This window comes from Cynocephalus volans, chromosome 7 (assembly GCF_027409185.1).
Source record: "Cynocephalus volans isolate mCynVol1 chromosome 7, mCynVol1.pri, whole genome shotgun sequence".
NCBI lineage: Eukaryota > Metazoa > Chordata > Mammalia > Dermoptera > Cynocephalidae > Cynocephalus > Cynocephalus volans.
Window position 1 is genome coordinate 111,633,124 of NC_084466.1, and position 21,214 is coordinate 111,654,337.

A 21,214-nucleotide genomic window follows, 5' to 3' on the forward strand; every position below is an offset into this window, starting at 1 on the left:
TATGGAATCATATTCTGTTTCAAATTGATAAAGTGTCTGTGTGTATTAGTTGGCTTGGGCTATCACAGCAAAATACCAAAGATTAGGGTGGCTTAAACAACTTAAATTTATTTTCTCACTGTTCTGGAGCCTGGAAGTCCAGAATCAAGATGCCAGCATGGTTGGTTTCTGGTTAGACCTCTCTCCTTGCAGACTGCTGCTTTCTTGCTGCGTCTTCACATGGCCATTTCTGTGTGTGCGCATCTGGGGTCTAAGAGAACAATTATGCTAAAGATGATCAAAATCCACGAGAGATATCAGCAAGATAGCAGAATAGTAAACCACAGACTTTTTTCTCCCACCAAAACATCCAATTAACAAAATATGGTCCAAAAAACCTTCATGAGAATTCCTGAAGTCAGGAAAATGCAGTTCCCCAGGCAAGCTCAAAGCCAAAACCAGGCATATTAAAAGAGTAAGAAATGCCATTTTATTTTAACTGCACCAGCCCCTCACCCACGCTGACACAGCTCATGGTTTGGAGGAAAAATTCAACTCATTGTGTTCTCCCTTGCAAAGAAAGACAAGAGTAGACTGTTCTAGTTTCTCAGTCTGGTGCCCTAGGGACTGATTTCTTTTTTATCTGACTCAGAGCACTGATGGATAACCAGCATACCTTGGATGCCTGGGGCCACAGAGGTCAGCAATTAGTGATAGCATCTGAGTACTTGTTATGCCACAGACAAAAACTATCACAGCTGACTAGATATGGAATAAGTGACTAGTTCATGGTTTCTCCCTTGGGAGACAAAAGAGTGGAATATATGTCTAAAACTCTAGCTTTTAAAAGAGCTGCCAGAGGGACTAATCTCAGAGTGACCTGGCTGAGAGCACTGACAAAACAAGCATACCGTGGCCATCTGGGGCCTGCAGAGAATAAAACACAGCTCAGTGGCTGAAGACAGAGCCAGAGAACCTGCAAATCAGAGAAAGGCACCAGAGGGAGCAAGAGACTACAATCACCTGAAAAAGAAACTAGAAAAACTCTCTGCTTGCAAAATTACATGCACAAGAATAAAGAAGGCATATCCCCAGAAAAGGTTTGAGGGGCTGTTAGAACATTTAGCTGGGTAATTGGCAAAAGTGTTTCCCAGTATAAAACCAGTCCAGAAAGAATGGGAGAGGCAACTGTTATTTCAAATGTATGGATCCCAATACAAAATTGTTAAGGCACACAAAGAAACAGAGAAATATGGTCCAGTCAAAGGAACAAAATCTGTCTCCAGAAACCAATCCTAAAAAAATGGAGGTGTATGAATTTGCTGACAAAGAATTCAAAATAACTGTCATAAAGATGCTCAATGAGCTTTGGAAAACAATGTATGAATAAAATGAGAATATCAAAAAAAGAGTTTGAAAAATTTTAAAAGAACAATCAGAAATTTTGAGGCTGGAGAACAAAATAACTGAATTAGAAAATTTGCTACAAGGATATAACACCTTAGTCAAGCAGAAGGAAAAAATCTGCAAACTCAGAGAGAAGTCATTTGAAATGATCCAACAGAGTAGTAAAAAGAAAAATAAAAAATAAAAAAAGTGAAGAAAGCCACGGGATTTATGGTACATCACAACTGGAGCAAAATATGAAAGACCCGAAAGTAGTCCATGGAAATAGTAACAAAATACTCCATGCAAAATGGCAACAAAAAGAGTGTAGGAGTGACCATATTTATATCAAACAATATAATCCTTAAGTCAAAAACTGTCACAAGACACCAATAATGACATTATTTAACGATAAAATGATCTACTTGGCAGGAGGGTATAATGATTATAAACATATATACATCCAATATCTGAGCATCCATATATATGAAGAAAACATTGACAGAACTAACGGTAAAATAGAGAGAAATATAATAATAGTAGGAGATTTTAAGACCCTATTTTCAAAATTGATAAAACAACCAAAGAATATTCAAGACTTGAACAAAATAGAGACCAAATGGACCTTAAAGATATATACAGAATATTCCACCCAACAACAAGAAAATACAAAGACTTCTCAAGCACACATGAAGTATTTTCCAGGAGGGATCACGTTAGGTCATAAAACAATTCTTAACAAATTTAAATCATACCAAGTATCTTTTCTACCAACAATGGAGTGAAACTAGGAATCAATAACAAGAAACAAACAAACAAAAAACATGAACTGGAAAATTTACATACCAGGGTACTTCAAAAAGCTCATGGAAAAATAGAATTAAAAAATAATACAAATCTTTCCATAACCTTTTTGAAGTATCCTCATATGTACAAATTAAACCACACACTCTAGAGAAACCACTGTGACAAAAAAGAAATCAAAAGTGAAATTAGAAAATATCTTTAGATACAAAAATTAAAAAAGATAACATACTAAAATATATAAGATGCAGCAAAAGCAGTACTAGGAGGAAAGTTTTTAGTGGTAAATGCCTACATTTGAAAAAAAAAATCACAAATAAACATCTAATTTTACACCTTAAAAAAATAGAAAAGAACTAAGCCAAAAGTTAACAGAAGAAAGGAAATAATAAATATAGCAGAGATACAAAAATAGAGACTAGAAAAATTATAGAAAAAAAATGATGAAACTAAGAGTTGGTTTTTTGAAAGGATAAGCAAAGTTGACAAACTCTTAGCTTCTTTTTTAAAGAGATGCTCTAAATCCACTGGGCTATGATATTAAATATGACTGTATAACACTGTTCACAATACTGTAACAAAAGCTATTATAAGTCAGTGCATACAGTGATATGGGAGAATAGAGGAGGAACACTTAGTTAACATCCAATGGCTGTTAGGATCACCAGCAAAGACCTTCCAGAAGAACTGGTATCAAAGAACGGGATAAAAAATGAGTGATACTGTGCACATAAATGTGCAGATTTAAAAGATAAGGTAGCATTTCAGTCAAAAGAGCATGTGAGAATAGTTAAGGGTAACAAAAAGCACTTTTTACTTTGGGGTTGGGAAGGTATGAGTCAGAGATAAAGAAGTGAGGAGGAGAAAATAAAGAGAAAAATGTAAAAAGTTGTAAACAGAGTCCATATCATGTAGAGACTAGTAAAACATTGAAAGAATTTGGTATTTCAAACATTCAACTAATAGACTGTAACTTTCATATTTATATTCACCCTGTACTGTACTCTTCACCTCATAAACAGTATGTTGCCTGCATTAGAAATTTAATAAATATGCATTGAAAAACTTACTAAAGTAATGGAAATATACAACCAGATTTGCATTTTAGAAAGCTCTACTTACATTTGGGGAAAGGACTTATAGAAAGCTCTCATAATATCAACTCTGAACAGTCTTCCTACTTGCATCTGAAAAGAGTAACCATGCTGTTACATATATTCATGAAGAATACTATTAAGGGTACTGTACATATCTAAACCTGTAACAAAATGTATGTGTGTGTATATATAAAATCTGTTTATGCTCTTAGCTTAAACAGTATTTTAATGACACATTTATATATTTTCCTTTCTTGATAATTTTATTCTCAATTCCAAGATTTGTTTATTTAACACTCTTTATATAAGCTCATTAGTGAGTTTGGGCCGAGGGAGTAAACATATACACTCTCAGCATATTCCCAGTGGCTTCTTAAATGAAAAGTTTGGTACTAAGGGTACACAAACAAGGTAGAGTGTATGAGTTAAATGAAATATCCTTTAGACTTTGAACAAAAGTTCTAACATAGGCACAGACTGCATTAACAGTTGGAGGGCATTAGCCATGACATGTTTGTCCTTGATGTTGAAAGATAATAGCCACTGGGTGGGTTTCTCTCAATGTATAAACACATTTGGAAAACCAAAAGTGTGTAACCAGCTGCTCACAGGTGAAAGCTCTGTTGAGCCTTTGATTTTTTGGCAGCTCAATCCCTTTGACTCATACCCCACATATGCCATTGCTTGGGAAAATGTACAGAATCTCCTATTGTTTTAAACCAATTCAATTGACTTGCTGCTGTTTCCCACCACTGCACAGCTGTGCCAAAGGGCCTGCATGCTGCCTCGGGAACTGCAATTATAAGCTTAATAGCAAACCACTTTTAAATACAGCATCAATTGTAACTTTCTGAAAAACTGTTTAGAGCCAGAGCATACATGACGAGAAGGAATCACAAATTTTCAGCACAGCCTTTTATTTTATAAATGAGAAAATATAAATTTATAGAATTTAAATTGATTGCCTAAAATTCTGCATTGGTTAGTAACACAAGTGAGGCTGGTGTTCTTTCCAATATATAATGTTTTTATTAGAATAGTCCATTGACAACAGCATTCTTTCTCTCATTTCCTTTTCTTCTTCCTTTCTTCATTTCTTGCATCCTTTCTTTCTTCTTCCCTTTTGTTTAGGGAAGCATTTACTTGTTAATTTATGTATTCACAGTTCTGTTTTCCAAGCACCTAGCATACCTAGAATCACTGCTAATTTTAAATTAAGAAAATTTATAAAACTATCATAAAAATGTTTTAGAGATCAACTATAAATTATCTTGAAACACAGGAAAACAGAAAATCTCAGGAAAAAACCAGAAATTATATAAAACAATTAAATGGAATTATATAGCTGAAAAGTACAAAAACTGAAATTAAAAACCAACAAACCTCACTTTTGTAAACTAACACATACGTATAACATGTGCATATACCTAATTACTTTAAATGTTAAAATACCTAAATATACAAATTAAAAGACAGAATTTGGCTAAGTAGATTAAAAAGACTATGAGCAACTATATGCTGTATTTAAGAAACATACTTCAAACACAGCAACACAGGAAGGTTAAAAGTAAAAGCATGAAAAAAAAGATATACCCTGTATATGTTAATAAAAATTGCTGCAGTACCAATATTAATATTATAAAATTAGACCTTGGAGTGAAGAAAGTTGTTAGGAACAAAAACAAACATTACAATTAAAAAAAAAATCCATCAAGAAGATATAGCAATGCTAATTGTGTATGCACCAAACAGCAGGGTTTCAAACTACATGAGGCAAAACCTGACAGAGCTGAAAGGAGAAACAGACAAATCTACAAATACAGTTGGAGACTTCACCATCTTACTTTCAACAACTGATAGAATGACATGACAGAAAATTAACAAGAACACAGGAGATTGAACAACACCATCAGGTAAAAGGTTCTATTTAACATTTACAAAACACTCTGGGAAATAATAAAGATAAGAGCATAAATCAGCGATATTAAAAACATAAATTCTCTAGAGAAAAAATAAACCCAGAGTTATTCTGGGGAAAAAAGAAACCAAAAACCTGCAAATGAACAAAACTCCAGCTAGACTAAGAAAGAGAGAAAAAAAAGGGAGGGGGGGGAGAAAGGAAAGGAGGGGGAGAGAGAGAGCAAGGCTGACTACCAGGAATAAAAGAGAAGACATCACTACAAGATCCTCAACACCTTAAAAGATGATAATTTTTTAAAAATTATGAACAACTTTCTTCTAATAATTTTGAAAATTTAGAACAAATGGAGAAAATCCTACCAGCACATTACAAATATTAATATAAAACTACAGTAATTAAGAATATAGAACTGGCAAACAATAGACATATGGATGAATAAAATGGAATGGAAAATACAGAAATAAACCTGCATAGATATGGCTAATTTTATTTTTTACTAAAACGACAAAGTAATTCAAAAGTGACAATAATTTCAACAAGTGGTGCTGAAATAACTGAATAGCAATGCAACCAAAAGGACTCAACACTTACTTCATGCCACACCCAAAATTTTCCTTAAAATAGATCATGGATATAAACCTAGGAGTGGAAAACATAAACTTTACAACAGAAACGTTTGAGAAAAATCCTTGTGTCTTTGGCTTAGGCAAATATTTCTAAAATGAGATGTATAAATGCACAAATTATAAAATAAAACCTTGACATGTTGTACTACAACTAATTTTTTCTAATTTTCTCTCTGTAAGACAACATTAAGAAAATAAAAATGTTAGTGACAGATGAAGAGAAATTTTTGCAAAACATACATCTGACAAAGGTGCTGTGTCCAAATACATAAATAACACTTATAACTCAATAATAGAAAGTCGAACCCCATTTTTTAAAATGGGCAAAGTTTTGATCAAACATTTTACAAAGGAGGTTCTACTTCTGTATTTAATGCATCTTTAACAGTCCTTAAATTCTCATGCTGAGACTGTTCCTTCAAGAAGGGCTATAATTAAATAGATGTCCTAACTGGCTCTGAGAAAAACACAAATTATTAATAGAATTAAGGAAAGATGCTTAATCTCAGTAGAGACTCAGGGAAATATAATAACTTGAACAAATTTTAATGAGTGGAGGATTTCTTGGTGTACCTTCATCTAATTTAAAATTTTAAGAGAAAATAAGTATCTTTGTATATCTCAATTAAAAATTCTCATCTAGATATTTAAAACTGCCAAAAGAACTGACAAAAATACCAGTATATCACTAATTTTAAAATAGCACAGTACATTGCGTCAATGAAATAATGAAAACCAATATTATAATCACCATGATTTTATTTTAAGTTTTACTTACCTGGATAACTAAAGTAACTGTTCACATCATATTGGTTTTGGACAAAGGATATTCATATGATACAAAGAGACATGTAAAGGAGAAAAGACCAAATAATGAGTTTTATTTATTAATGCACTTTATTTAACAGAAATATAAAGTTATCAAAAGATTTATGACTTATTTTTCTCAAACATTTTTAAACAAATTTTTAAAAGGGATTAGTGACTTTTACAGCAATATTTTAGTATTATAGAGTAGATGAATATGAATAAGATGGGGAAAAATCCCCAGATAATGTTCTTGTTCTTCCCCTTGCTTTTCCAAGCAACTAACTTTGTACATCTATAAAATATTAGCTGTCCTTGGATACATCTTGATGGCTATTGAGTGGTAAAACCAAATCAACTTAATGCTTACCTTGGCTATGAAGATTAAACAGATTATTTTTCTTGGGCTGAAAGGGAAAGATTTACACAGATAAGATGAAATTATCTCCTTTGAAAATTAGATCTTAAAAACAAACAAACAAACGAAAAACAGGAAGAAGAAAATTAGACCAAAGGAATGGGAGCACCCAAAATCTTGTAAGTGCAACACACACTTAAAAGTGAGTTTGAGACTTAAAAATAGTCCCTTTAGCTTTCAAGCTTTCATCATGGTGTTTTGGTTTATTACCGTTAGAAAACAAAGAGCATGAAGCTGGAGGGTTAGACTGATCAGAAAAGATTGAAAAAGCTTTCATGGGCATTTGCTCCTAGTGTGACATTCCTTCTCATGAGAGCCTTGCAATTTAGTTCAAATGGTCCACGTCCAAATTGCATGGATGCTAAGCATTGTTAGAGGAATGACAGACTAAAATAGACAACTGACCAGTGTGTCAGAATCTATCCATCTAGAACTAGCAAGCCAAGGTAAGAATTGCCTTATGATCTGCAATTTAGATGCTAAATATGAAGATCCCTCCAAAAATGAAATGTAATATCTTGACCTGAAAATTCCAGCAAAGTACAACTGTAGTGAACGTCATACTAACACTGATTCTCAGAATCAAAGTTCACAGTAGAGCAGTAACAGCATTCTGAACTAAATGTTAAACCTCTGGAATGGTATTTCTTAATTGTTGTTTTAGTGAAACCCAAAATTAGGATTTTAAGTTTACTGACTAAGTTGACATTGAAAAATGAATGATAGGAAACTGAAAAGTAAAAATTGCAAGAGATACAGTTTACTGGAAAACTAGTCTAATTCATGTTATATACTTTTAAGCATTTACTATTCCCAAATCATTTCTGCAATAATTTATGTTCTGGCTTTATTTAAACATAACTCCGGAAAGAGGCTGAAGGAAATGGAAACTAAAATGTTAATAACATTCACTATGTGTCAGACATAATTTGAGACATTTTCCAAAAATTACCTTTTATGGTTTTTCACAAGAAACATTCTTGCCATTTATTATCCTTTTCTAATAAATGATAAAGTTGAATTCTTGACCAGGTAAATTATCCAAGGTTACAAATGTACTGGGTAGTTAAACTGAATTGAACTTTGATCTATCTTATTCCAAAGACCATTTTTTTTGCATTTTGCTATGAACTATGCTGTAAGAAATGTGATTATAAGCATCTTCAGGAGGCAACTCATTTTCTCTGATGAACTATGCCTCTTTTAGCTGCATTGAGCTTTCACAAAAACCAAATAACAAAGCATTTCCAAATCAATTTTAAAAACATTGAGTAGCAGGGAGAGAGTAAGATGCTGATGACAAGGAAAAACACCCTTCAACCAAGGCTGAGTCTTCTTGCTTATAACCACTCAGGTCCAACTCCAATTGGTGCATGTTATAGAAAGAGCAGGCTTTACTGTCAGTCAGATTTGTTTCGGATTTAGCTTTACTATTTTCTAGCTCTGTGGTGATTAAGTTATTTCACTTCTGTTTCCTTTCTATTAATTTGGAATAGTAAAAGTCAATATGGAGAGTTTCTTTGTGGCAATCAAATGAGAAAATTTGCATTTAAGAAAAAAAAATCAAGTATAGTGCATTTGGATTAATAAATGTGAATTTTGGTCACGGAGTCCATAATTTCCACAGATGCCAGGTTTAAGAAAATGGTCTGTTTTCTCTTCCTAATTTCAAAATATACATCTCAGTTTTAACCTTGTAGTTTCCTTTTTCAAATCACTAAGATAATTAGCTCCTGAAATTCTCAGAGAGGACAGGTTTGCTTACATTTTTATGAAGGAAAAATTACCTAATTGTGTTAGAGCAAATTATCTAGGTTTGTCAATGCCTGCATAATATTACTGTGTTCTGGTAACAAAGTATTTAATCTCTGCCTACTTTCTTTATACAGGGTAAGGTTATTGTGTTAAATTCTTTGATTTGAGTATAACATTTTTTCTATAAGTCTAACTGGTTCCACCTCTATGTCTGTGTCTAAGACATTTATCTGGAGAAATAGCTTACCAGCCTAGTGTTCAGTCTTACCAATTCCAGAGAATTCCTGGGGATGTTAGGTAATGATTGGTTCAGTGTCTCATGCAGTAAAGATATTAAGCCTTCTCTAAAAATTATTGGCAGTCAGTCTTTGAAATACCATATAATGGTAAAAGTCAAAATAAAAAAAAAAAGAGAGACAAACAAAACCATAATTTATATTTTCCTGTCTAATTCAATGCAATCTCTAAAAAAATTCCAAAAGGCCTTTTGGCTGAAATTGACAAGCCCTTCCTAAAATGTATACAGAAATGCAAATTATTTGGAATAGCCAAGGCGTTTTTGTTAAAGAAGAAAAAGTTGGAAGGTTTACATTTCTCAATTTCTAAATGTACTAAAAAGGCACAATAATCAAACAATGTGGTGCTGCTGTAAGCACAGGAAGGCTGATCAATGAAACAAGAGTTGAGTGTCCAGGAAACAAAATACATTCATGGGCAATTGACTTTTGACATAAAGAGCAAAAGCAATTAAATGAAGAAAGAATTACTTTTGACCAATAAATGTCTATATGCAGAAAGATGAATTAAGACTCTTATCTTACACGATACAAAAAGTTAACTCAAAATACATCATAGATGTAAAAGTCAGAGCTACAACTAAAAAAACTTTGAGAAGAAAACATAGATAAAACATTCCATAACTTCAGTTAGGCAAAGTGTTCTTAACAGTTTAAATGATACTTAAGAAAATGAAAAAACAAGCCACAGACTAGGAAAAAGCATTTGTAAATTATCTATCTATCATATGTACATCTATCATATGTAAGAAAGACATATGTAGACTACAAAAATTCTTAAAACTCAGTATTAAGAAAGAAACCACACTTTTTAAAAAATGGACAAAATATTTAAATAGAATTTCATCCAAGAGAATATAAAAATGATTAATAAACATATGAAAAGATGGCCATCATAATTAGTCATTAGGGGAAAATGCACATTAAAACCACAATGAGATACCTACTATACCCACTAGAATGATTATAAGCAATACTATCGAGCATACCATGTGAAGATGTGGGCAAACTGAAACCTCCATACTCAAGGTGGGAATGTAAAATGGTAGCACCACATTAGAAAATATCTTAGCTCTTGCTTAAAAAGTCAAAATATAAATTTACTATCAACTCAGCAATTCCAATCCTAGCTATCTACTCATGGAAAATGTAAAAACATGTTCACATAGAAATTTTTTAAGGAATGTTCATAGCTGCATTATTTATCAAAGTCAATAACTAGAAACAATATAATTTCTATCAACTGGTGAAAGGATAAACTGTATGTGGTATATCCACACACTGGAACAGATTCATCAATAAAAAGAAACAAATTTCTGATGACATATTACAAAATGGATGGTCCTCAGAAACACTGTGCTAATGGACAGAGCCAGATACAAAACAACTACATATCCGTATGCTTCCAAACTGTCCAGAAAAGGCAAAAATTGTATCAGTTTTTGTCTGGGCCTGCGAGTAGGAACTGGGATTCACTGCAAAAAGGCAAAATAGGTCTCTCAGGAGTGATGGAAATGTCTTAAGCTGATTGTACAATTCTATAAATATAATAAAATTATTGAATTTTACTCTTACGATTGATGAATTTTTTGCTATGTAATTTATGCTTCAATAAAGCTGTTTTAAAAAGTAAGGAAAACAATGGGGATTCCTTGTTTTCAAAGCAGTATTGAAAATACACAATAAAACCAGACAAAATATTCATTGGTTTATAAAACCAAAAGTATTTTCTTCAAGAGTTTAAGTCCCTAATGAACACTTTTTGATTAACTAATTTATTGTTTGCCATATGATTAGCTTACTGCATAGATGTTACAATAAAATACAATTTGCCTTAATGCATTAAAACACCTAGACCAAAAGAATAGTTATTTATCAAGTTTATTTCTTTTATAAAATTTTCATCATATATTCTGAGAGGCTAACTATGGAAAAACATTTTTAAAATTGCTTACCAAAAACTTTTTTCTTCAACTCATCAGGCTAAATTATGTAAGTTCTAGAGACTTCCTAGAGACTGTTTAAGAAATATAGAGAAAAACATCCATCAGTTAATGGTCTAAAGTCATATAAACACAGAAGTATACCTATGTTTAGGAAGGTAGAAAAGGGAACAAGGTATTTTGACAGTTGCATGACATAGTGAATAAAATTTTTTTCATTGTATTTATTTAAGGTGTACAACATGATATTTTGATATATGCATATATGATGAAATGACTACTACAGGTACATTTTTAAACATCCTTTCAAAACATTCTGGCACATGTGCTTTATTTACCTAAATCATTATTGATTAAGTCTCTGAATTAATAAATATCACAATGAAATTACACTTTACTAACTTGTGCGTAATTGTGACATGGAAAGGAAAATGTCAGAGATTCTAGAGAAAAAGACTAGTGTTAAAATTGGAGGAGAGAATTAACTAGATTTAAAAATACCACCTTTTAGTTAATATTTATGATGTAAGATATACATACACATTTGAAGGTATATGTAAAGATGGACAGAGATAAATGTGTGTGTGTATATATAATATGAACATACATACATATTTATATATATGTTTTATTCATTGGATTTTCTGCGACTCATTGAGATTACCTCTCCACAGGGCAGAAAAGATCTGAAAATAGAGCTTCAAGTCCTAAAACAATGTTGAGAGAGCTGAATGTATCAAACAGAAGTTTCCATACAATTGGAAATTGATTCCAAACATATACCATTTTTAATGTCGTATTAAGTACTGGAGGCATTTTCTCTATAGATCATCACAAAGACATCTTATCTCATTATATTATTATATTAACGTAATGCTCTATAAAACTTAGATGAATCTGCCACCATGATCACTTCACACGTACTAATAAAACTGTTCTTGTGCTATTTTCAGAGCCATTTCACATTTCATAGCTACTGTACTGGACAACATAGAAAGGGATGAAACTTAGTACTATACTTCTTTATTGATCTTTAATAATTTTCACTAGAATTCTAGGCTAAATATTTCCAAGTCAGAGCCAAGTAGAAGAATAAACAGAATTGGCAAATTCATGTTTAAAGTCCTATTTTTTTAAGTTCACCTTGTATTATGCCATTTTGATTTGCTATTTATTGTCTCATACTCAAATGATTTGGTCTTCAGTTTACCCTAACAATATTTAAATTTCAATGCCAACAGTGATTTCATGCATAACTCTGGAAAGTTATCTTATTCAAAAGGTGATATTTCTATGGGTATTTAAAATAGATCAAAGGGATCTAAACTCTCAAATATAAGGAGATAAAGCCAATCTTTGCTACTTTAATCAAGTGTGCATTTTAGAAAGTGTCATTCATCATCTCCACTGCCTCATACATATAGAATATATAGAACATGTTAAACATAGATGTATCGAGCCAGGAAAACTCTTAACAGTCAAGAAAGATACTTATGGAAAGCATAGAGAAAGTATTTCTTATTAGATTAAAAGTTTGTATATAATATAAATTGCAATGGAAGGCATTAAAATATTGATCAGTGAAATATTGCTGATTTGAGGTTAACATTCTAGTGTATTCTGCCAAAATTATTCTAAGAACTTTCTGTAATACTTATCTCCATTTTTTTTGTTTTAATGCTTCTATACAACCTGCTTTATATTCACTCTACATAATCTGGCTTCTGTGTTCTAATTACTTTACCGGACATCTCTCAGAAAGAAAATTACTAATCACCACGTTGCTAAGTCCCATCGGTAATTTCCATCCCATTTTACTTGACCTCTCAGTATGATTTGGCATGGTGATCCTTTTTTGGAAACTCTCTTGTCTCTTGTTTATAGCACATCACACTTGATTGCTTTTTTTCTTATCACTGCAGACACTCTCTCTTATTTTCTCCACAAATCCAGAATATGTCAGAGTTCTGACCTTTTTCCAAACTCTAAACTTACTTGTCCACTTGTCTTTTGAAAATATCCACTTGGATAGCTAAAACATCTCTAACTAGTAGGCCAATAGAAACAAATTAAGGATCTTTCCCTGCCATTCCCCAAACAATTCTCTCCCAGGAATCACTATTTGAATAAATTACAACACGATTTACCCAGTTGCACAGTCAGAAACCTAAGTGTTATATATTATACATAGTTTAACAACTTCAAAATATCCAGATTCAATCAATCATAAAATATGGACATTACACCTAAATAGATCAAGTTTTTTCTATCTCCACTGCCACTTCACCTATCAGAATCATAGCATCCAAAAATGTTTCCACCTTTCATTAAGGCTACTGGAATAATATCATCTCCCAATCTTTTTTATTTTTCCACCCACAATTCAGGCTTTACTTTGCTATAATGAAATCTGACTTGTCACCTAATCATCAAGAAACCTTTAGCTTTCTATTACGCTTATGGCAAAACCAACATTGTTAAAATAGCCTAGTAAGACCTTGCATAAACTTCCCCTTACACAACATGCATATGACAAATTATTATTAATTGCTAACTTTTAGCTATAAATAAGTCTATAACTCTTGCTCTCAATAAGCTTGCTGATTAGAAAAGCAAAGATATCAATCAAATAATTCTACAATCAGTTATAAAAATGAAACTGTAGCCAGTATTAAAAAACCTCATAGAGCTTTGTGAACCTATAATATGCGGACTTAATATACGCATTTTCAACAGCTTTTTGACACCTGTTAAAAGTATACATTGAATGGCTTTTTGTATAGAATTGTGCAACCTTCACCATAACCTAATTTTAGAACATTTTCATTTACTCCCTTAAAAGAAACCCCGTATCCATTTGCAGTCCTTCCCCATACTCTATAAACCCCTTACCTCCATCAGCCCACAGCCCTGGACAATCACTAATTTACTTTCTGTTCCTTTAGATTTGCCTAATCTGGACATTTGTGTACAAGTTTTTGTGTGCACATATATTTTCATTTGTCTCGTACAGGAGTGGAATTGTGGCTCGTATGGTAACTGTTTAACATTTTGTGGAACTGCTAAACTTTTCCAAAGCATATGCGCATTTTACCTTCCCACCAGCAACGCAGAGAATTCCACTTTCTCCACATCTCTACACCAGTTGTTATTATCTTTTTGATTATAGCTCTGCTTATCTTTTTCAACATATGGGATATAGTTGTAACAACTCTTTTAATATCCTTGTTGATTCTAACATCTATTTCACTTGTGATCAGCGATTGATTTATTCTCATTATGGTTCTTTTCTCTTTTTTTGCAAACTTGGTGATTTTTAAGTGGATACCAGACACTATAAACTGTACCATATTGATTGGTGGACATTTTTGTATTTTTATAAATATCATTGAAGTTTGGTCTGTCACAGGTTTAAGTAATTTATTAATAGTTTAATCTACTTGGGTTTTGTTTTTAAAATGTTAGGTGGCACGAGAGCAGTTATCAATCTAGGGCTAATTATTACCTACTAAATAATTACTAAAGCAAGACTTATCTGTGTACTCAATGCCCCACAGATTGAAGTTTTCAAACCTGATTAGTGGAAATAGTCTCTGACCCTGTGTGATCTCCAGGCATCTTTAAAAAACTTTCCAGTAGTTTCCTCAGACACACGCTGCTCAGTATTCACCTGAATATTCAAGAAAACCGTGCAGAATTCCCACTTCTCTCTCTGAGAAGTTCTCTCCTTTCTCCTATACTCTGCAGAGAACATTACCCGCCTTTGGTCTCCGCTCTATCTTGTCAACGTAGGTAATGCTCTGGGCTCTGTTTGGGTTCTCTCTCCCTGCATCGCATTTTTTAAAAATCTTAAGCGGAACGCTTTTTGAGCGGACAGCATTTGTTCCCCGTATTTCCAAGACACTCTTCTTCGTTAGTGATGCTCAGCGTCTTGAATTCAGCCCCGCAGTTTTCTTTCTACCGTTGTAAATGTTTTAAGTAAACTGTGAATAATGTGAGCTTCCCCTAAAACCCAAACTCAGAGCCACGGTTTTCCCTCTTCCGCATTGAGAGAGAAGAACCCACCAGGTTTGCAGCCGACTTCAGCTTCACCTCCAGTCACCAGCTATGCCTGTGGGCTAACGCGCAGGCGCAGAACCCCTGCGCTTCCGTCCCGGGGCCCAGCCACAACTGCGCCTGCGTCAAGCAGCAGGGTGCATCAACGCGAGAACTCGTATCTGCCTATTAGAGCGCACGTTGGTTCCCGATTCCCGCCCACTAACCCAGCACCAATCGCCTGCCCCGGCGCGCAATCCGCGGTGAATCCAAACCTTACGGAGGAAGTGGGGAGGGTGGCGATTGCGGCTCCGGGAAGGATGGAGTCGGCCGCGACCCGAGTGGAGGCGGCAGCTCTAGAGTAAGTGCCTGCAGCCAGGTGGCAGCTAGGGGCGGGCCGGGGTAGACCTTGGGGGTTGGTCCTTTAGACCCCGTAGAGCTGTTGAGGTTCGACTCCGCATTGAAGTGAACCTGACCAGCGACCCCCTTCCTGTTTCTGAGGTGACTCTTGCCCCGCGTCAGGAGTGCGGCCTTTGAGGGAATGTGCGTCGCTTCCCACAAACACACACTCCCCGGGATGTGGCCTGGAAGAGGACGGTTTCATTGTTGTCTGTCTTCCACGTCCCTTAGCGCGTCGCACCATTCAACAAGAGACTTTTTACCCCCAGGAGACATCCTGGAAGAGCTTTTTAATTTCTGTGTTTCCTGTCCCAACAACACTTTTCCAGTGGGTTATTTCATCCCCATCCTTGCCTCTTAGTGGACTGCTCCAGCCCCCAACAAAGAGAAAGCCGGAGACCTTAACCCAAGGCTTCCAGCCCTCTGTCCTGAGTCCTTCCTCTGGTTTTCTAAGACCCTGCCCGACGGCTAGTGCTCTCTTCCCGGAGGCTTTCCAGGGCCCATCAGAGCTTTGCCCTGATTCTTCTTTTTACCTACGTATCTCCCTGACTGCCTTCAGATCTTGACTGAAATGGTTTCTCTTCGCTGAGACAATCCCTATTTAAACTTTCAGTCCCTTCCCGACACTCCTTATTCCCCTAGACCTGCAGGTTTTCCCTGTGCCATTTATTTATTATCATGCACCCTCCGTGCACACATCATTCCTGGCCCCAGGATGTAGGCCTTTCAGGCCCTTGTGTAGACTCTGGTCTGGGTGAGACTCAGCAATGACATACTCATCTACACATGTGCGTGTGTACACACGTACTCTAGAACTAGTACTTCAGGAAACTGCAGTTTCTCCTGTTTCCTTGCCCCTCCAGGGTCCTGGCCGAGGCGGCAGGCATCCTAGAGCCTATAGGCCTGCAAGAGGAGGCAGAACTGCCAGCAAAGATCCTGGCTGACTTTGTAGTGGTATGTACAACATGGGAGTTAGCCTTTGAGAAACCAGGGGCTGGTCCTGGGTCTTCCTGTGGAGAAACTGGGCAGCATTGATGGACAGCAAACTGGAAAACAACCTTGGCCTTTAATGCAAGGAAGTAACATGTTCCTTGCCTCTATCCTCCTTTTGAACAGGATGCCCAGAAGAAGGACAAGCTGCTCTGCAGCCAACTTCAGGTAGTGGACTTCCTGCAGAATTTCCTGGCTCAAGAGGACACTGCCCAGGGCCTAGACCCTTTGGCTTCTGAAGACACAAGCCGTGAGTAGGCAGGGGATTGGGGTAGGATTTGGTCAGAGTGGTAATGGGAGGGGGCAGTCATTTAGGTCCACTCTTTGATTGATAGGAAGGCTGAGGCCCACTGTAGCAGGGAGGCAGGCCATCCTCACTCATGCCCTCATTCCTGGTGGCTCATGTCAGGACAGAAGGCAATTGCAGCCGAAGAGCAATGGAAAGAGCTGAAGGCTACCTACCAGGAGCATGTGGAGGCCATCAAAAGTGCCCTGACCCAGGCCCTGACCCAGATGGAAGAGGCCCAAAGAAAGCGGGCACAGCTCCAGGAGGCCATTGAGCAGCTCCAGGCCAAGGTGCACCCAGGGGCCTTGAGTGGGGAGGGGGAGAGGGTGAGCAAACTGGATTGGATCCATTTGTCATCTCCCAAAGTCCAACCAGAAAAATATTGTTCTCTTTCCCCATCCCCATCCTTTGCTTATCCACAGAAGCAAATGGCTCTGGAGAAACTCAGAGTAGCCCAGAAGCAGTGGCAGCTGCAACAGGTTGGTCTGTCCCCCTAGGAGAATATCTCTTCCCATCTTCCATCATTATGCCTTTGCATGGGCTAAGTTCTCTGCTTAGAAAACCTTCATTTTGTTTCCTTCTTTGAGGCATTCAGATTAACATGGGCTTGAATTTAGCATTACTACTTACCACTGTATGACTTGGCAGGTCACCTAACTTTCTGTGTTTCTTCATCTGTGAAATGGAGGCAATAATACCATCCACCCTATAGAGTTGTTAAGATGATTATGTAATCATTACAGCAAGTGCTTTAAATAGTACCTGGCACATAGCAAACTAAATAAGCTTTATTATCATTTTTGTGTCCCTTTCCTCCAAAATACCTCACTCTGGAGCTCATTCTGTCCTTCCTTTTCCATAGGCCCCTGCTCCTGCCTAAAATGAATAGGGTCCTTCATTCCATCAGTGAGTCTGAGCCCTGAGCTGGGTCTAGGCTAGAGGGGTTGGGGGGATAGTACTAAGACCTCAGCATCTGATGAGCTATGTCTGCACCCTCACTCCTGGCAGGAGAAGCACCTGCAGCATCTGGCAGATGTTTCTGCAGAGGTGAGGGAGCGTCAGACAGGAATTCAGCAGAAGCTTGAGCGGCTATATCAGGAACTTGGAACTCTGAAGCAGCAGGCAGGACAAGAGAAGGACAAGCTGCTGAGGTGAGGATGGGGGCATGGGCTGCAGACTCAGAATGTTTCAGCTGAGATTCCCTCCCTTCCCACCTGTCTTCTCTTTCCAGGCTCCAGACATTTTTACGGCTGCTATATACCCTGCAAGGTAAGCTGCTGTTCCCTGAAGCTGAAGCTGAGGCAGAGACAGAAGCAGAGTCACCACAGGAGCTGCCCCTCCATCTAGATCTTCCTGAGGATAAGCCCCAGCATCTGACCTGGCCCCAGAAGCAGAACACTGGGGACACCATGGGGAGAGAGCAGAGTGTGTCCTCCAAGGTAAATGAGAGATGGGACAGATGGGCAAGCAGGTGGAGAGAAAAGCTGGCAGATCGGCCTTACCCACTGCCCATACTATATTTCTTCTAGGCCAGCAGCCCACAACCTGCTGATGCAAGCTTGCCATTGCTGCCTGGGGAACAACAGCATGAGGAAGGATCCTAGAGCAGGTCATACCCCAATTCAGGCCTTGGCGTTCCTGGACTGCAGGTATGGAAGGAGGGAGGGCCTCTGGTCTACATCTCTCTGCATATGAGCTCTTTTTCTCTTTTGAGAATGGAGCCAAAAGACAGATATGCACTGAATTATTTTTCGGAAGGATTTTTTTTTTCCAAAATAACATGAAAGGATCTGAAATGAATATAAGTAGCCCAAATAGTTGTGACTTCCTGTTTAAGTCACTATAAATTTATGTTAGTGTCAGTCTCAAGTAAACTTTAGTTTCTTAAACTTGCCGTCAAATTAAGTGAAACTTAAGCTTTGTTAAGTCTTTATAAACAGGAGCAGATGGGAGGTGGGAAGAAGGAAAGAGATTATATTATAGTTGAAGCTTAGCACTTCATCCCCATGCACTCCCCACTCAGGGCTAACTTCTGTCTTCCTTTTTCTCAGTACTTCTGGATAAAGCCTGATTTGTCACCATGACTCAGGTGGGGGCAAGCTCTGGAGTCTGTCAAATAAAAGCCCTGGATCCCCCCAGTTGCCTCTTTTGTTTTTTCATCTTTATGTGCTGGTGGAAAGAACTACAGACATTCCAAGGGCAATAGCATGACAGGAGCTGAAACTGGTATGATCAGAGGGTATGTAGAGGGGTGGGGGCCCTGGCCTGGAGCCTCTGGTTGCTTGCCCAAATCCATGATGCAAACATGCTGAGCTTAATTCAAGTGAGGGGAGAATGCTTTAGGCAGGTGGTCAGATGTGGGAAGATACTTTTATTAACTGATCCAAATGTTTGTTGAGTCCCTACTTTGTGCTAGGGCCCTTGGTGTGAACCAGAACTACAATAGTGGGCTTATCTGACCCTGCTTTAGGATGGCCTAATGTTATATTCCTGATATCTTTTTGCACCTTATCTAATACTTTCTTTGGTCAATCTTTTCAGATATGCATTCATTTTTTTAGTCTTTTCAAAGATTTAAAGATTGGCTTTTATGATCAAAGATTCAAAGATTGGCTTTTGTGATGCGCTGTTGTCTGTTTGTTCTCTTTCATTGACTTCCAGTGATATCTTGTAAACTCTTATTTTTATCAGATGATAAGCTTGTGAATTTAGATCTTTGTTTTCTTAAATAAACATTTAAGACTATAAATTTCTTTTGACTTTAAGTATTTTTATAATCATTCAATTCATAGCATTTTTATTTTCTGTTTTAATTACTTGATTCATGAGTTTCCTTGAAAAAGAATTTTGAAGTTTTCTGCTGTATGTTTGTGGGAGGATAATCTTTTTAAATTTATTCTAATTTGGTCAGAGAATGTCATCTATAAAACAAAAACTTTGGTATTGGTGGAGGGAAGCAACTAGGTACCATTTTTGCCCACTTTATTTTTATGTTTCAGAACTTTCAGATGGAATAATTTCCTCATCTGAAATAAATGTCTCAGAATTTCCTTTAGTTAGGGTCTGTAGATTATATAATACTTTAGTTTTTCTTAGTATGAAAATATATATTTTTTTCTCATTCTTGAAAAATGTTTTCATTATATAGAGAATGCTTGGTAGACAGGCACTTTCAGTTAACACACTAAAGATATTTTTCCATGGTTAACTGGTGTAGTGGATTGAATTATGTCCCCCAAAACTCCCTGAAGCTTGAGTTGTGTCCCCCAAGTTTTACGTATTAGGAACTTAGCCCCCACTGTGACTGTTAAGAGGGTGGGAAATCCTATTATGGTAATTGTAAGGTGGGCCTTTGAAGAGGTAATTGGGTTGTAGGACCATGCAGTAGTGAATGGATTAAAAATGGTGGTCAGGGTGTGATTCTGAGGGCTTTAAAAGAAGAGGAGAGTCTGTCTTTCTCTTTCTCTGCTCTCTCTGCTTCCACCATCTTGCAATGTGAGACCCCTGGGTCACTGTCACCACTGCCAGATGGACTTTGGATTTCCTGGCCTCAGAAACGTAAGTAATAAATGTCATTTTTTCTTTATAAATCACCCAGTTTCAGGTATTTTGTTATAAGCAAGAAAAACTGACTATACAGAAAATTGGTACCAGAGAAGTGGGGTGTTGCTTATAACAAATACTTGAAAATGTGGAAGCAGGTTTGGAACTGGGCGGTAGGCAAATGTTGGAGGAGTTTGGAGGACTCAGAAGAAGACAGAGAGATGAGGGAAAGTTTGGAATGTCTTAGAGACTGGTTACATGGTAGTGAGCAGAATGCTGATAGAAATATGGACAGTAAAGACCATTCTAAGGAGGTCTCAGATAGAAATAAGAAGGAATTTATTTGGAAACTGGGGCAAAGATTACCCTTGCTGTGAACTGGCAAAGAACTTGGCTGCATTGTGTTCATGCCCTAGGACTTTGTGGAAATTGGAACTTCATAGATGTGAATCAAAGTATTTGGTGGAAGAAATTTCCAAGCAGCAGAACATTAAGGAAGCTGCATGGCTACTTGCAAGAGCCTACGCTGAGTTATGGTGGCAAAAGCTTGATGTAAAGCCCAAATTTAAAAGGGAAGCAGAGTGTAAAGATTTGGAAAATTTGCAGCTTAGCCATGTGGTAGAGAAGCAGAGAGCATGCAGTGGTGCAGCCCAGCGACCATTAGCTAAGAAGATTAGTGCAAAAGAAAAGAATTATCAGGAGAAGGAGGAAAAGGCCCTGAAGACATTGCAGAAGCCTCTGGGGCCAACCCTTCCATTTCAGGCCCCAAGACCTAGGGAGACAGAATGGAATTGGGGAACAGGCCTGAGGCACCCTCCATGGGCTCACTGCCCCGGACCACCTCAGGAAGCTGCTCCCTATACCAGCACTCTGGCTGTTTTGGCTACTCCAGCGTTAGCTAAATTGGCCCCAGGTATGGATGGACCCGC

The 21,214-nt window shown here is 36.8% G+C and overlaps 1 protein-coding gene and 1 long non-coding RNA gene across 3 annotated transcripts; one reads left to right on the forward strand and one right to left on the reverse strand.

Annotated features, from left to right (window-relative positions):
- Positions 1–892: 892 nt before the first annotated feature.
- LOC134382819 (uncharacterized) lies at positions 893–15,177 on the reverse strand. The gene is made up of 6 exons (XR_010024096.1): positions 15,098–15,177; positions 11,045–11,106; positions 6,991–7,027; positions 6,592–6,608; positions 3,292–3,356; positions 893–955 (listed from the first exon to the last, which is right to left on the reverse strand). It is a non-coding gene; the product is annotated as an uncharacterized LOC134382819 (long non-coding RNA).
- A 177-nt stretch (positions 15,178–15,354) lies between these two features.
- ZWINT (ZW10 interacting kinetochore protein) lies at positions 15,355–19,347 on the forward strand. 2 transcript variants are annotated; one of them, XM_063103307.1, is made up of 10 exons: positions 15,355–15,428; positions 16,330–16,420; positions 16,583–16,706; positions 16,866–17,032; positions 17,165–17,221; positions 17,751–17,893; positions 17,974–18,011; positions 18,090–18,181; positions 18,272–18,391; positions 18,794–19,347. In XM_063103307.1, the coding sequence occupies exons 1-9, from the start codon at positions 15,388–15,390 to the stop codon at positions 18,344–18,346; spliced, it is 828 nt and encodes a 275-aa protein (XP_062959377.1). In that variant the 5' UTR covers positions 15,355–15,387; the 3' UTR covers positions 18,347–18,391; positions 18,794–19,347. The 2 variants fall into 2 exon arrangements, with proteins under 2 accessions (XP_062959377.1, XP_062959376.1); XM_063103306.1 differs by having other exon boundaries at positions 17,974–18,181.
- The last annotated feature ends 1,867 nt before the right edge of the window (positions 19,348–21,214 follow it).